Below are 16,401 nucleotides of genomic sequence, written 5' to 3'. Positions count from 1 at the left end.
CCCAATTGAAAGTACCCAATAAATGATGATTTTATATATATTAAGCTTGCTTCTTTATTTAAAATATTATTGTGGGATTCTAGAAGGATCTTAGTAAACATCTAAAATTTGAATATATATATATACATATATATATATATATATATATATATATATATATTAGTAACTCTGTGTCCCTCACATTATGCTTAGGCCTGCGTATTTAGTTTTATAAAAAGCCTGAATGTGTTTTGTTTGCTTAGTTTCCATGTGTGATGCGCCGTGACGTCACTCAGCTCCAGCACAGCAACAAAGGAGGATGCGGAGCACCGTGCGGGAGCCAAATCCCGTTAAAATGCTTTTCTTTTGCCTTATGAGGCCGACATAGCACACAACCATGTAACAACTGGTCATATGTATATGGATAAATGAAGTGGCGTAGGATTCGTTGGAGGAAGCGGGGGGAGAGAGAGAATGTACTGGGTTGCTGGTTTCGCCTCCTCCCGGTCGTTCGTAGTTGATCTCGGCCGGACACAGTGCCCGTCGTTCGGGTTGTGTGGCTCTGATGAGCGTCACCTATTTTATGGGGACATAGTTGCCGTCCCTGTGCAGGATTACGGTGGGATCATGTCGGGATTGGTATCGGATTCCTGGTGGAGGAAGACGCTTTACATCACCGGAGGTGCCCTGCTGGCTGCGGCTGCGTATCTACTGCACGAGCTGCTCTCCATCAGGTCAGTGATTTGGCCTACAGTGAATGTCATGTCACATGATGTATGAAATTACCATCTGTTATTGTTAATAATATCCCATCATAAATGCTTTATACATTTGAACCTGGAAAATGTAAATATTCGTACGCATGGTAGTGCCAGTTCCTGTGTTTTGTGTTTTGTGTAGGCTACAGTGTTTTGCTTGAGCTCGCGTCAAGTCACGTTTTCTAGATTAAATGCACTAACGGTTTTCGGCCGCACTGGAGCTTTTGAAACTGCCCTGTCATCAGTATTCAGCTGGAATTTATCTTGTTTACATTGGCATAGAACAACAGCAGCACCTTAATAAATTCGTTTCTTGTGAAAATGACGCGCCATATTATGCGGCACGTGATCGTGACTGTTTACTTCACTGGATCGCGATGTCCTTGAGTTGTATTGTACAAGCGACCTTTATTGCCGGCCATTACCTAATAAATTCAGATGAGCTGCTATGCTGTTGGAAGTCTTAACTTAGAGACTTACAGCTGTTTTAATGTGACAAGAGACGTTCTCATCCTCATTAAACACCTCACTGGGGGATTTCAGCACCTTAAGCAGTGGACAGCGTCATGTTGGAGCCCTCAGCTCTGCAGCATTCAATTCATTCTGATGCTTTATGCTTTATTATCTATTCAGTTGACAACAGAATGGAAATTAGGCTTTGATATTGACGTAAAAAGATTAATGTGTGCAATAAACAAACATTAGACATAAATAGACATTGTTAGTACATCAGAATGTTCATTTTAGTCACATGGAAGCATCTGAAATGTAAAGCTTAGAGGGTGAGTGGAGTCCTTACAAAACTGAATGGCCTTTTTAGACTAATTTGTAAAATAAGTCCTGGAGTGTGTTGTTTTGGCCTGGTTAAAGACATCTGGCAGTTTGCTAAAGGGATAGTTCACCCAAAAATGTAAATTCTGTCATTAATTCTGGCTACTCACCCTCATGATCAGCGAACATAAAAAAAAAGCTCTACTGAACCTGCTTGATGCGCGAGAACAAACCTCATTGTTTGTTGCGGACGTTCAAACGTGCTGCGTAACACACAAGAATGAATCTCACTTGCACGTCAAGCAAACATGCAAACCTCCTGTTTATCATAACTGATGTGTCAGTTGATTAACTTATTTGTGAGTAAAATTCGAAATTCAACCTGTTCATTATATAAAGCGATAGTTTCTCTTCAGAAAATTTGGACCGCTTGATTCATATGGATTAGTTTTACAATCTCTTTATGAACTTTTTGAAAAAGTGCAATCAAAGTGGTAGTTGCGTAGCTGTTAATGGAGGGTCAGAAAGCTCTCAGATTTAATCAAAAAGATCTTAATTTGTGTTCCGAAGATGAAAGAAAGTCTTACAGGTTTGGAATGACATGAGGTTGAGTAATTAATGACATAATATTCATTTTTGGGTGAACTTTCCCTTTAACTCTAAGAATTACATACCATAAAGCAATGAATAAGGTAAACTTTTGTTACCATTATGCTTAATTACAGACCCACATGTGTAATCCGCTGTAACTACTCATGTTATGCAATCATTATGCAAATTAATCTCCAAACAGTTTTTGTATATTATTTGTAGAGTGTAGAAATCATGATTGCCTTTTATTAATGATGGTTACATGTGGACAGACCTGTCCTGTTTTACATTATTTATTGAGATTAAAGAATTTGAATTTTGCAGCCTGTTTTTTCTAAAGTTGTTTGAGAATAGGACTAGGTTGTGTTGTTTTGAAAGCTCAGGCTTGGACTTGTATTTGCTGCTTGTAAAATAAGACCTGCCTGTGTGTGTCCTCCCACACATCCTGCCGTTTCCTCATAATTACAGTATAAGTTGTTTTCCACTGCACTCCACAAGATTTTTGGGGGCTAAATGGCTGCTTTTAAGGCTATATTGTGTTCCTGTAAAACCATTTTCTCTCTGTACTTCAACTGGTAAAGCATGACGCTTTGCAATGCCAGGGTGATGGATTCTCCCAGGGAACAAATATGATATAATGATAAAATGCGTACCGTAAATAAGCTGTAAGTCATTTTTAGATAAAAATGAATGGCAAATGAATACATGTGAAGTTCTGTTGCATATGTCTGACTCTGATATTTAACCATCAGTATTTTGACTTACTATACATTTGTTCATATCAAAATCTCGAATAGATTGGTCTGATTTTACAATCTATGTTTGATCACCTCCTTACAGGAAAGAGCAAGAATTGGATTCTAAAGACGCCATCATCCTTCACCAGTTCTCCAGGCCAAAAAATGGGGTGCCAAGCCTGTCACCTTTCTGCTTGAAAATGGAGACATATCTGCGCATGGTCGATCTGCCCTATCAAGTATGCATGAAGGAGCAGTATGGATTATGGATTTCTTTTGATCAGTGGTTACATGCAGTTATTGGAAGTGGCACCATCTGCTGTTGAAATGTCAATGATATTCATAAAAGCCCTTAGAAAATAGGATTGTTTTTATTTTATTCACATCCAGATGCTCCAGAATAAAGACTATTATTATCATTATTATTATTATTCACATCTTTTCACCCTCATTATGTTTCTTTCATTGCAGAATTACTTTGACGGAAGCCTCTCTTCCCAGGGCAAGATGCCTTGGGTTGAGTATAACTACGAGCAGGTATGTGGAACTGAATTTATAATTGACTTTCTGGAGGAGAAACTTGGTATGAGCTTGAACAAGAGTCTGAGCACTCAGGAGCAGGCGGTGGCGCGGGCCATCACCACCATGGTGGAGGAACACTTGTACTGGTGAGTCATGTGCTTGCATTCAGAATGAGTCACTCTCCTGCTACTGAGCCTTTGCTGGAATGTGAGTTACAAATATGCACTTACTGATTATTGACTAGTGCAGGGGTTTATATGGATGTCATGCTGGGATATAGACAGAAAATCTGGATTATAACACTGCAGGGTTGTGGTCAGGAAATGAACCTTTGAAGAAAAATGCAATTGTATTTTTGATGCAAGGGCTTAAATATGGTATACAAAAATAATTATTACCCAAAAGCAAAATTCATCCTTTAGGTTGGTGAATATATTTACATTTATAATAATACAATTATTTTTCAATTTTTTTTTTAAATTAATTAAATAAATGAAATACATATAATTTATTTTTAATAGGGCTGGGAAAAGATTAATCGCGATTAATCGCATCCAAAATGAAAGTTTGTGTTTACATAATATATGTGTGTGCACTGTGTATAATTATTTTGTATATATATAAATATACACATATGCATGTATATATTTAAGAAATATTTTCATGTATATACTGTATATATTTATTTATAATTTAAATTATATATAAATATTTTATATATAAATAAATAAAAAATCTTATATGTATACATGCATGTGTGTGTATTTATATATACAAAATGATAATACACAGTGCACACACATATATTATGTAAACACAAACTTTTATTTTGGATGCGATTAATCTTTTCCCAGCCCTAATTTTTAACTTTAAAAATGTGTATATATCATTCTATCAAATAGTAATGATTTTTTGTCTGAACTTTAGACTTGGTACTTATTTTATTTAGTACGACTTGTCCAGAAGTATAAAGCTTGCATACACATTACTGATTTTAACTAGACCTTAGTAGATTAGTAATCGTCATCATTTTTGTAATACTTAATCAAAGGGAATGTTCTTTTAATTAAAAATATTTAAAATGTTCTATTCCAAATTATTGGAATATTTCAATTTGTAAGATTTCAATCCTTAAAAAATAGCCATTTCTGTTTGCACAATAAAATCAATGAACAGTAGTATGAGTCCATAATAGTAAACCATTAAAATAAAAAATATGCATGTTAAGCCTGTAGTGTACAGCTGGCAAGATTTTCAGTGCAAGCATCAGATTTATCAAATTAATGACTTGTGCTGAAACATTGGGTATATTAGAGTAGGCATTATACTGAGGGGAAAAATCAAGGTTGGGGAAGAGCAATGGTATAGACATTCTTTTCTTACAACCTAATCTACTCCTGTTCATTGCTTTTGCATTATTAGCTTCCTTGAAATTATTATTTTTTTGCTTTTCTTTTTTTCTTGTGCATTCTGTCTTCACATCGTCAGAAACGCTTTACGCTGTGCTATATATAGGCTCCCACATGGCTATTGATTGAATAATTCATGGGTTTAAATATCTGTCCACTTCAGAGTGGTGTTGTGTATGTCAGCTGAAAAGCATTCTGAGCAGGGACATTTATTGAGCTATGAATAAGAGTTATGGATGTCATGCTGGGATATTGACATAAAAAATGGATTATAACACTAGTTTGTTTTGGTCAAGAAATTAACCTCCTAACACACTTGACCCATTTAAATAAAAATACCTAGTAATATCATATTAAGAAATGGTGTGTAGCATACAGTAATTTTTCATTGAATTGATGATTTGTCATTACAAATTAAAATGCCATGTTAGTCAATGCAACATGTATGAATAAAATTGTTATGTTGGCACAGAACTTGCACACTGAAGCTTTGAATGTGATTAAAACCTGATGAAAGGCTGATTGTAAATTCCAAGTGGTGAGTTCAAAGCCATGAACCCAAAAAGCGCTTGAAGACATTTTGGATGAATGACTTTTATTAACGCTTTGCCTAGTGTGCAAATAAGTTAATTAGAAGACAGCTTTAATTAATTTGATTCAGATAATCACAGAGCAGAGAATTAATTCAAAGTTTAATCTCAAAGGCCAAACTGAGTTTGTTTTCTGTGTGATATTGAAGCTGCACTCAGTTATAATAAACTCAGAATTATAAATAAGGCCATGTTATGATGAATCGCTTGTATCAATTCTTTTTTGTAGATTTCCTCATTTGTAAGTTGTTTTGGATGAAGCAGCTGCTAAATAAATGTATTATGGATTTAAATATAAAGTACATCATATATATATATATATTTACATACAGTAAAGTTTTAAAATATGTTGGTCTAAACTACCGTACACTCTATTCTATGGTTATACTTCATGTTATAATGCACTTACTATGTCAAATCTGCATTGAAATCCATAAAAAAAAATCTTTCAGGTTTTTATCTTTAATCAAAACGAATGGTTTTGTGAAGTCTCATCAAATACATTTTCATAGAAAAATGACAATATAAAAGCCAATTATTATTATTAAACAGGTTGTCTTCATTATATGAACTTTTTTACCCACAGTACAAATTACTATACATATTTATGAAGGGAATCACCTCTAATTCACTCTTCTCTCTCTTGTCCTCACAGGACCATTGCATACTGTCAGTGGGTGGATAATGTTCAGGAGACTCAGAGGATGCTGGACCTTCCCGGACCCCTCAGTGACCTGCTCAAATGGACCCTGTGTCAGCTGACTGGTGGGATTGTAAAGAGGGAGATGTACTGTCATGGCATTGGCTGCTTCACTAAAGAGGAGGTTTACGCCCTCATGGAGAAGGACATGCGCACACTGGCCACACTGCTAGGTGAGGAGAACAAGAAATAGAGCTTTAAAGTAGCATGTTTTTCTGATATGATGACAATATTTAAAGGTACACTATGTGAATTTAAAAAACAAAACTGTATGCATTTTGCAGAAGAACATTGTTTTGGTTGTGCTCCGGCTCTGCATGACTGTGCGGATGTGAACCGTGAACTAAAAAAAAGATAGAGGCATTTTCCTACTGCTCATAAAACATTCACTACTAGGCTTAAGGGATATAACTAGTTTAGATGGAAAGGATCTCTTGCTGACCAGCTGAAGATGTTTCTGTAGCTATACTCATTGATAGACATGGTACTTCATTGAAAATAAATTCCAGCACAGCACTAGAACAACCCATAATGACATGACCCTTCCCTATAATAATTCTTTATAATGAACTCTGTTAAAGAGCTACATATGGCAAATTTACACCATCTCCGTGTCAATTTTACTTCATTTCAAACCTCTCAGTTCTCGGCATCTCCCGAAAAGCCAAGCCAATGCTGATTATCGTTTTATTACGAGCTCTGCCTGTTGCAGTCTCTTTTTGCAAACAGACTCTCCTCTGCTCATTGTGACAACTAATGTATGCCATTCCCACAGCATACATGCATCAAAGTAGCCGGAGCAAATATAAATGTCTATATTTACCAATATGATGAGACACACATGGGCGAGTGACGTATGTACACAACTACGTCAATAAATGCTACATTTTTATTAATGCTGTTTTTTTTTACTTTATATTCATAAAATACTCCTGAAAAAATATAAAAATCACAGATTCAACAAAAATATTAAACACCTCAATAGTTTTCAACATCGACAAGAAATGTTTCCTAAAGACCAAATTAGCATATTATAATGATTTCAGAAGGATCACGTGACACTGACTAATTATATTTTAAAATATATTCAAGAAAAGTTATTTTAACTTGTTTGGTTGTAATAGTTCCCAGTCTTACTGTTTATATATATTTTTTGAAAAAATAAATGCAGCCTTGGTGAGCATAAGAGACTTCAAAAACATTTTAAAAATTCTTACTTTGCCCAAACTTTTGAACGGTAGTCTAACATTGTTTATTCCTGGCCATAACACTGTAATTTTAATTGTTTAAAAAAAATATATAAGCCTTTTTTTTTGCATGTTTATATCATACAGTTCAAGTGTCAAAGTGTGAAACTACACTTGTCAAAACACGAAGACACAATATTTTACATACTTGTCACCACATGGAGTTGTAGTTTCATATAATCCATATCCATCTGATCCAACTGAATAAACCAAAGGTTATAAATATTTTCTTGTAATGGCTGTTTTAAGGTAATGTGTTTCTGAAACAATATTAAAGAAGTCTGTTGTTTGTCTTACATTATGGGTGGGGGTTAATATTTATTTTCTGGACTTCCAGGGGATAAGAAGTACATCATGGGTCCTAAACTGTCCAGTGTGGATGCCACAGTGTTCGGTCACCTTGCACAAGCCATGTGGACGCTGCCTGGAACACGGCCCGAGCAGCTCATTAAAGGTGACCAAGACCTCACAACTGCAGTTTTGCACTCCTAATAGAAACGTAACGCTTAGCTTCAGTCACAGAAATTATTGCCTGGCCGATTAAAACATTAGTAATATTTGGAGGACAAAAGGGAGATTCATGCATGTCTTGTGTTTTGGATGTTGTGGTTTTTAAAGGGACAGTTTATCCAATAATGTCCAACAGTTTATCCATTTTCTCAACCTCATGATGCTCCAAACATGCATGGATTTCTTTCTTCCATGAAACAAGAAAGGAGATGTTAGACAGAATATTCAAATTGTTCTATTCTATACAATGTTAGTGAATGGGGATGGGTTCTTTAAGGAGGACAAAAAAAGTAAGATTTTCAACTAATTGCATAAATGAAGGTCTGTTTGTGATCATATGGCTTTAGAATATATTTAACATAAAGTGCACAAGTCTTTTGGGTTTTGGTTATGGTACTTTGGGGTACATTTGTTATTTTTGGAGCTTTAATTGTTTCAAAAAAAGAGCAGCATGAACATTCTGAATAACATCCTTTGTGTTCCACGGAAGAAAGAAAATTAAACGGGTTTTGGGAAAAGTGAGTAAGGTTTTGGAATGTTAATTTTTTGGATAATCTACTGGTATTTAAAACTGTTTTAAACACCTTGCATGGCAGTTGGTTGAATGTAATTATTCACTTTTTCCACTAGATGGCGTTATAAGCATTTATTTGTGCTTTGCATTCCAGTTCAGTCACATACACAGAATGCCAATTCACCTCAGCAGTATAGAAATATTTTGCTGTATTCTTAATAAAATTACACTCTTAGATAAAAAGTTCAATGGGTTTCTATATAGAACCCTAGAGTTCCTGACTCAGATTTAAAGAATCATTTATGCCAAAAAGCTTCTATATAAGGAGAAATGTCTTAAATGATTGCATAGTACTTTCATGCTTGACGGGTTATTTATTTTTTTGTTGTTAATCGCCATTCATCTAACCCTTTCTGACATATTTCAAGAAAACTACACAAACAATTATGTCTGTCTGTGCACAGGAGAACTGATCAACCTCGCCATGTACTGTGAGCGCATACGGAGGAAGTTCTGGCCCGAATGGTTTGTGGACTTAGAGGACTTCTGTTATGACAGCGACAATGACACCAGCGGGACGCCCTCCTGCCTGCTGGACCTTGGTCTCTTTTCCAGGACCGACACTTTAGAGGAGAGCGATCTAAGCCTGCCTTCACACAGTAACTCAAACTCTCAAGACTCAGACCACTCTGGATGCTCGCTCTCAGACTCTGACATTGAAGTAGATGGCTCAGATGTGGAGCAGGTCAAGGATTAAATCTAATAGAGGTGGTTGTTGTTATTCGCTGGCACACAAAACTGATATTGAAATTCATGCCTGGATAAATCATACTTTGATGGACCTGAAGTAAAAACAAAACATGTGTATACAACTTGACATCAGTCATGGACAAGTAAAAGTCGGATGCTCGCTTTAGTTCCTGTTGTGAGACATGTAAAAGACCATCCGTTCTCAGTTGTACATTTTGGACAGTTACATTTGTAAAAACATTATATCTCATCCATCTTTCTCAGATGTTTTAAATTACAACAGTTAATTTGTCCACAGTTTCAGTATGGTTTTGAATTGGCTTTCATTTCTAGGAAACAACTGAATTGAAATTCCACTCATTGAATTTGTAAGACCAGTCAAGGCATTTCTCTCAAATGTTGATCAAACATTTGCTCCAGAACAGAATCATGTAGAAAAACATTAGCTTGCTTGATTCTAGGATGTTTGTGTGAGGTTGAGAGTTAATTTTTTTCTGTGTGAATGCCTCTCTTCTGTTTAAAGTCGGCATGAAACGGAAGTTGAGATAGTCTTTTCTTCCCTATTGTGATGTATATCCGAGTGAAACGGCTTCTCAAACAAGTAAAAATGTCAGAATTGACTGGATCGTTGTGGTTTGCTATTGGTCGACCTCATGTGAGTGACAGGTCGTCCCACCGTTGCGGCAGCAAACGTCATCAGAGAAGAGATGAAGTTACAAGAGTGAGGGCAAGTTATTTAGATTATGAGGGCACATGAATTTATTGATTTATTATAAATACTGCAATATTCCATTTAAGATTTGTCTTTAAACCTAATAACACCTGCTCCCAGGTCAGCTAAAGTACTTAAAAATAGGACAGATGAAGATTTATAAAGCTTAAACACAAAATAAAAAAATGAGAATGCAATCTTCACAAATATTTAGGCTACAATAGAACAGAATAATTTCCAATCATTTGTTTTGGTTATAGCTCCAGTGTGTGTCATCAGTGTCAGCTGACTCTTGATCAGTCTGAATGGTGCTTAATACCTGTGTGCCTGACTGCAACCATTTGTACGTGTGTGACAGTCTTTTCTCTTCATCCCGATGTGTCTCTTTCCGTTTTAGTTCTGTTAAACAGACCTGCTTGCATGTCACCACCAGAGGGCACTGTGACCATTCACATATTGAGGTGGTCCTATGCAGCCACTTGTATTGCCTTTGCAGGCATCGCCAAGTTTCTGCCTTAAAAGAATATTTCTAAATATTAATAACAACAGTAAACCTCTAGTGAAAACTAAGCTGTCAGCTTTGGTGGAGTCGGATTATACATTTTCTTTATCCAAGTGTCTGATTTCTGATTCTTTATCCAAGTGTCAAAGTGTAATGGGTGCAGATTTGCCTTAGTTGAGGGGAAATTGTTGTGATCAACAGCGGCATGATGAGATCACCCTCTTTCTGTTGAATTTACTTGAAACCCAAGCCTGTACTAAATGAAATTATTTAAATCCCTGGAAGGTTCGATCTTTTATGCCGAATTCTGTTTTTTACTTTCCATATTGTTGTTTTGCACTTTTTAGATTATTGGACAATGTATGGAAGGAAATATGAGAGGACTTAAAACAAGGTCCATATACAATCAGTGGGATGTGTTGTATGTGTGTGTATGATATACAGTAGCTAAATGTAATACATCATTTACCTGCATGTGTTTGTGTGAGCTGGTGTAAAGTGCACCAGTGGAAATCTTTATTCCCTGCATAAATCCAAAGTAAACTCAAGTCTCATATTAATTTTTTGTTAATATTACTTGATTTTGCAGATTATTTTTGGATATAAAGTAGCCTAAAAAAATTAAGCTTTTTCATTGACAAAAGGAGATGCACAACAAAAAATTGTCATTTTGATTTATAACAGTTGGAGCCAAATTCACATTCAAAAATGTTCATTAACCAATGCATTTTAATTCTACCCTGTGATATATGTTTATTAATAGACTTTTAGAGATGTGTCTGTGTGTTGAGAACATAGCTGGATTATGCTCTCATAAAGTCCATTTTGCTATAGATCTGTTACTAGATCTTGAAGCCATATTACAGAGTTAATTTTCTGTCGATCGAAGCAAAATGATGGTTATAAATATAGGCTATGTATACAAAGATTCTACTATTTAAAATGTGCATAACTGAGATCCTCCCATGAGTGCTTAGTTATCCTGAACTGAGTGGTTGTTTGACAATGATTGCTCCAAAACATCAATTAAAATAGCTGTGGTGATTTCAAAGTGTGTGAGCCATGTTTTTCTCTTCCAAACCATTTAAGCCAGTGAATGCAATTAGTTGCTGGTTGTTGTTTGGTGGTTTGACGCTTTACTTTTGTTTTCCACATTTCCACTATTTATAATGCAACAGTTCAGGTCTTTGATTTGACAGGTCAAGTGGCACGCACTTTTTACTGTTTGTATTAGGGCTGTAGTCAAGACCACCTTTGTCGAGTCCAAGGAAAGTCCAAGACCAGGACTAGTCGAGTCCAAGTCAAGACCAAGTACAAAGAGGTTCGAGTCCAAGACAAGACCGAGTCCCAAAAAGGTTTGAGTTCGAGTCAAGATCAAGTCCAGGACAGGAAAAAAAAGTCTTATGCATGACATTATCAAGACATTATCAATCATTTTGGGTTATTATTTGTTGATCTAAAAGCAAAAACAGTGTCAAAACACCCAGGATTTTTAAGTATAGACATTCCCCTTGATATCGTATAATCTTCTAATCTAAAGAAAACAGAATGATGACATGATGATCTGAAAGACGGATCCAGATAGCCCCTCATCACAGGCCATTCTTGAGACTCGCCCTCGAGGGGCAGGCTTATCAATACACCGTTCTGCCGTTCGGTCTGTCCCTAGCACCCGTACTGTGCTTCAGAAAAGCGCGGTCACGCCATCTACGCTTAAAAATATATTGCGCGTCTACACGAGGTTCTGAAGTGCATGTTCGCGGCGCTTTCGCCCCTGAGACTCCGTGGAGTGCGCGTGCTGAATTATCTCGACGACTGGCTGGTTCTGGCGCAATTGCGGCTCACACCAGAGCAAATAGGCGGCTTTTATGTGTGCTTACTGCGAACATAATAAAGACACCTGGACTCGGTTGAGACCAAAAGCCATATTTGGCAAGACCAGTGGCCGAGTCCGAGACAAGTCCGAGTCCGAATTCCAGCGAGTCCGAGACAAATCCGAGACCATAAAAAACCTTCTCGAGTAGGCCTACTAGTCAAGTCAAGTGAAGTCACCTTTATTTATATAGCGCTTTTTACAATACAGATTGTATCAAAGCAGCTTCACAGTGATAACATGAAAATAATATAACAGAGTTTGTTTCTAAAAGAAAATTGAGTCAACGTCCACCTTAAGTAAGGCAGATCAATAATATTATTGAATATCAAATGTCCCCAACTAAGCAAGCCAAAAGCCAAGGCAACAGTGGCAAGGAACAGAAACTCCATCAGGTGACAGGATGGAGAAAAAAACCTTGGGAGAAACCAGACTCAGTCGGAGGGCCAGTTCTCCTCTGGCCAATGAAGGAACAGTGCATGATTAATGATTCGGGCAGCATTACAAGGCAGATTGGATCGGAACATTTAGAATATTCCATTTCCATCTTTTGGAAGTCCAAGTAATCACGCCGGTGTTGAGACGAGTTGTTGAGGATCAGTGCCGTCCACCATAGAGGGTCCATATCGCTGGTGTTGAGTCGTCTCTTCACAGGCTTTGTGATTGGGGTATCTGAAGTCTCCGTGAAAGGCTGGATACAAACTGGAGCTGACGAACGCCGTTTTTCTCGGGACTCGCGTCCCGAGATAACAGCAGAAAAGCAAAAAGGGAAAATAATTAGCGTAGCTGCTGTTCAGAATGATTTCCATAACACGGGCGTAAATGATAAAAAACATGAAGACAGTGATTCTTGCATCCCAGAGTCACCCCCCTCCGTCCCCCACTCAACTCAGCCCTGCTTACTGACCTCTACATCCCTCCTGCTGCTGAGACCCAACCACAATCTCACAATCTCTCTGCAGCCCAACCATACGCGCCGACCCGTTTGACTAAGGCTGTCGAGCCCCACTGTCGTCGTTAAAGCAGGTTCAGTGGCAACGGTTCCGTATGGCATAGGCCTACCACCTACCGCAAAACACAATATCTACCCAACCACGCAATTCACGCAATATACACAGGAACGTAATGACTGTAAATACTATGCAACCTATACAAATAACCTACAGACTCTTCAAGTTTTATAATATTAAATGCATTTGATCTGATTCAGCAGTGGTATAAAAGGTAAGCATTATGTAAATGCTTGGCTAAAGAGATGCGTCTTTAATCTAGTTTTAAACTGGGACAGCGAGTCAGAGCCTCGAACAATATCAGGAAGGCTATTCCAGAGTTTTGGAGCTAAATGTGAGAACGCCCTTCCTCCTTTAGTGGACTTAGATATCCTAGGAATGACCAGAAGCCTCGAATTTAGTGATCTTAAAGAACGCGATGGATTGTAGGGCGATAGAAGGTCCATTAAATACACAGGAGCTAAACCATTTAGGGCTTTATAGGTCAGTAATAGTACTTTGTAATTGATACGGAATTTGATAGGTAACCAGTGTAGAGATGATAAAATTGGTGTTATATGATCATATTTTCTTGACCTAGTAAGAACTCTAGCGGCTGCATTTTGCACTAACTGTAGCTTGTTTATTGAGGATGCAGGACAGCCAGCTAATATAGCATTACAATAATCTAGTCTCGAGGTCATGAATGCATGAACTAACTTTTCTGCATCAGAAACAGATAGCATGTTACGTAGCTTTGTAATGTTTCTAAGGTGGAAAAAGGCTACAGCCCTAGTTTGTATCACTCCATTTGTCTCTGTCCTTTCTTCAGGTCACATTGTTTGTTTTAACCGATTAGTTCAAAACAGATTCTTTCAGGAACAAAAAAGTGACTGTTTTTAAGATTGAGTTATTGAATCATTCACTTTAGCGATTCATTCAAAAACACTGATTCATTCAGGTAGGCTATTAAACGAGTGACTTTTATGAGCGAGTCATTGAATCATTTACTCAAATGGTTAATTCAAAACACTGATTCATTCAGGAACAAAACAAATTTCTGGCTATGTCTGAAATTGCATACTCTCTTGAGTAGGTATTTGAGTAGGTAAGTTCTAACTTCACGACCGCAAAAAGTATGTTTTGTATAAATGTGTGTAGAATGAATGTAATCCGGACGTACAAAATTCGCCATGCTGTCATTTACATGTGACCTACCAGGGTTAGTTGCGTCGCTTCACTGACATTCACAAGTCCTCTCCTCTGGCCTCATTGGATAGTAAAGTGTCCATCGTATGCACACTTCAGAATCTCACCGGAAGTCGGTCATCTCGGATTTTTTTTTGTTTCTCTTTTAGGAGTACTTTGAATTCGAACACTTCTTTTGTCACACACTGTATTTCACCTACTATAAAGTAGGTATGCGATTTCGGAATGGAGCCCTTTGAGAAATTGAATCATTCGCTGTACCCATTCACAAATCATCTCCCTTGGCCTCATGGCATGGTATAGTAGTGTAGTGTCCTTCAGATGCACACTTTAGAATTTCACCAGAAGTAGTAAGTCATCCAGATACTTTTTGCCTATACTGTTTTATGAATACTGTGAATTTGGACATATACAGGTGCCGGTCATATAATTAGAATATCATCAAAAAGCTGATTTATTGCAGTAATTCCATTCAAAAAGTGAAATTTGTATATTATATTCATTCATTACACAGACTGATATATTTCAAATGTTTATTTCATTTCATTGTGATGATTAAAACTGACAACTAATGAAAATCCGAAATTCAGTATCTCCGAAAATTTGAATATTACTTAAGACCAATACAAAAAAAGGATTTTTAGAAATATTGGCCAACTGAAAAGTATGAACATGAAAAGTATGAGCATGTACAGCACTCAATACTTAGTTGGGGCTCCTTTTGCCTGAATTACTGCAGCAATGGGGCGTGGCATGGAGTCGATCAGTCTGTGGCACTGCTCAGGTGTTATGAGAGCCCAGGTTGCTCTGATAGTGGCCTTAAGCTCTTCTGCATTTTTGGGTCTGCTGTATCGCATCTTCCTCTTCACAATACCCCATAGATTTTCTATAGGGTTAAGGTAAGGCGAGTTTGCTGGCCAATTAAGAACAGGGATACTATGGTCCTTAAACCAGGTACTGGTAGCTTTGGCACTGTGTGCAGGTGACAAGTCCTGTCGGAAAATGAAACATGCATCTCCATAAAGTTGGTCTGCAGCAGGAAGCATGAAGTGCTCTAAAACTTCCTGGTAGACGGCTGTGTTGACCTTGGACCTCAGAAAACACAGTGGACCAACACCAGCAGATGACATGGCACCCCAAACCATCACTGACTGTGGAAACTTTACACTGGACTTCAAGCAACGTGGATTCTGTGCCTCTCCTCTCTTCCTCCAGACTCTGGGACCTTGATTTCCAAAGGAAATGCAAAATTTGCTTTCATCAGAGAACATAACGTTGGACCACTCAGCAGCAGACCAGTCCTTTTTGTCTTTAGCCCAGGCGAGACGCTTCTGACGCTGTGTCTTGTTCAAGAGTGGCTTGACACAAGGAATGCGACAGCTGAAACCTATGTCTTGCATACGTCTGTGCGTCATGGTTCTTGAAGCACTGACTCCAGCTGCAGTCCACTCTTTGTGAATCTCCCCCACATTTTTGAATGGGTTTTGTTTCACAATCTTCTCCAGGGTGCGGTTATCCCTATTGCTTGTACACTTTTTTCTACCACATATTTTCCTTCCCTTCGCCTCTCTATTAATGTGCTTGGACACAGAGTTCTGTGAACAGCCAGCCTCTTTAGCAATGACCTTTTTTGTCTTGCCCTCCTTGTGCAAGATGTCAATGGTCGTCTTTTGGACAGCTGTCAAGTCAGCAGTCTTCCCCATGATTGTGTAGCCAACATAACTAGACTGAGAGACAATTTAAAGGCCTTTGCAGGTGTTTTGAGTTAATTAGCTGAATAGAGTGTGGCACCAGGTGTCTTCAATATTGAACCTTTTCACAATACTCAAATTTTCTGAGATACTGATTTTGGGGTTTTCATTAGTTGTCAGTTATAATCATCAAAATTAAAAGGAATGAACACTTGAAATATATCAGTCTGTGTGTAATGAATGAATATAATATCCAAATTTCACTTTTTGAATGGAATTACTGAAATAAATCAACTTTTTGATGATATTCTAATATGACCAGTACATATGTCACGATTCCTGTCTTA

At 37.4% G+C, this 16,401-nt stretch overlaps 1 protein-coding gene across 1 annotated transcript; it reads left to right on the top strand.

Annotated features, from left to right (window-relative positions):
- Positions 1-269: 269 nt before the first annotated feature.
- faxcb (failed axon connections homolog, metaxin like GST domain containing b) lies at positions 270-11,343 on the top strand. Its single transcript, XM_077216788.1, has 6 exons — positions 270-713; positions 2,940-3,075; positions 3,308-3,504; positions 6,013-6,230; positions 7,642-7,758; positions 8,793-11,343. The coding sequence occupies exons 1-6, from the start codon at positions 454-456 to the stop codon at positions 9,083-9,085; spliced, it is 1,221 nt and encodes a 406-aa protein (XP_077072903.1). The 5' UTR covers positions 270-453; the 3' UTR covers positions 9,086-11,343.
- Positions 11,344-16,401: the final 5,058 nt, after the last annotated feature.

The sequence above is a fragment of the Siphateles boraxobius genome, unplaced genomic scaffold (assembly GCF_051911475.1).
Source record: "Siphateles boraxobius isolate OS27281-9 unplaced genomic scaffold, OSU_SipBor_1 12, whole genome shotgun sequence".
Lineage (NCBI taxonomy): Eukaryota > Metazoa > Chordata > Actinopteri > Cypriniformes > Leuciscidae > Siphateles > Siphateles boraxobius.
The sequence above is the reverse complement of the archived record's forward strand: the minus strand, read 5'-3'. Positions and strand labels throughout refer to the sequence as shown.

Coding starts and splice junctions, on each gene's coding strand:
- faxcb (XM_077216788.1), top strand. CDS start 454: ATGTACTGGGTTGCTGGTTTCGCCTCCTCCCGGTCGTTCGTAGTTGAT. Junction 3,505..6,012: donor GTGGAGGAACACTTGTACTG/GTGAGTCATGTG, acceptor TTGTCCTCACAG/GACCATTGCATACTGTCAGT. Junction 7,759..8,792: donor GCCCGAGCAGCTCATTAAAG/GTGACCAAGACC, acceptor GTCTGTGCACAG/GAGAACTGATCAACCTCGCC.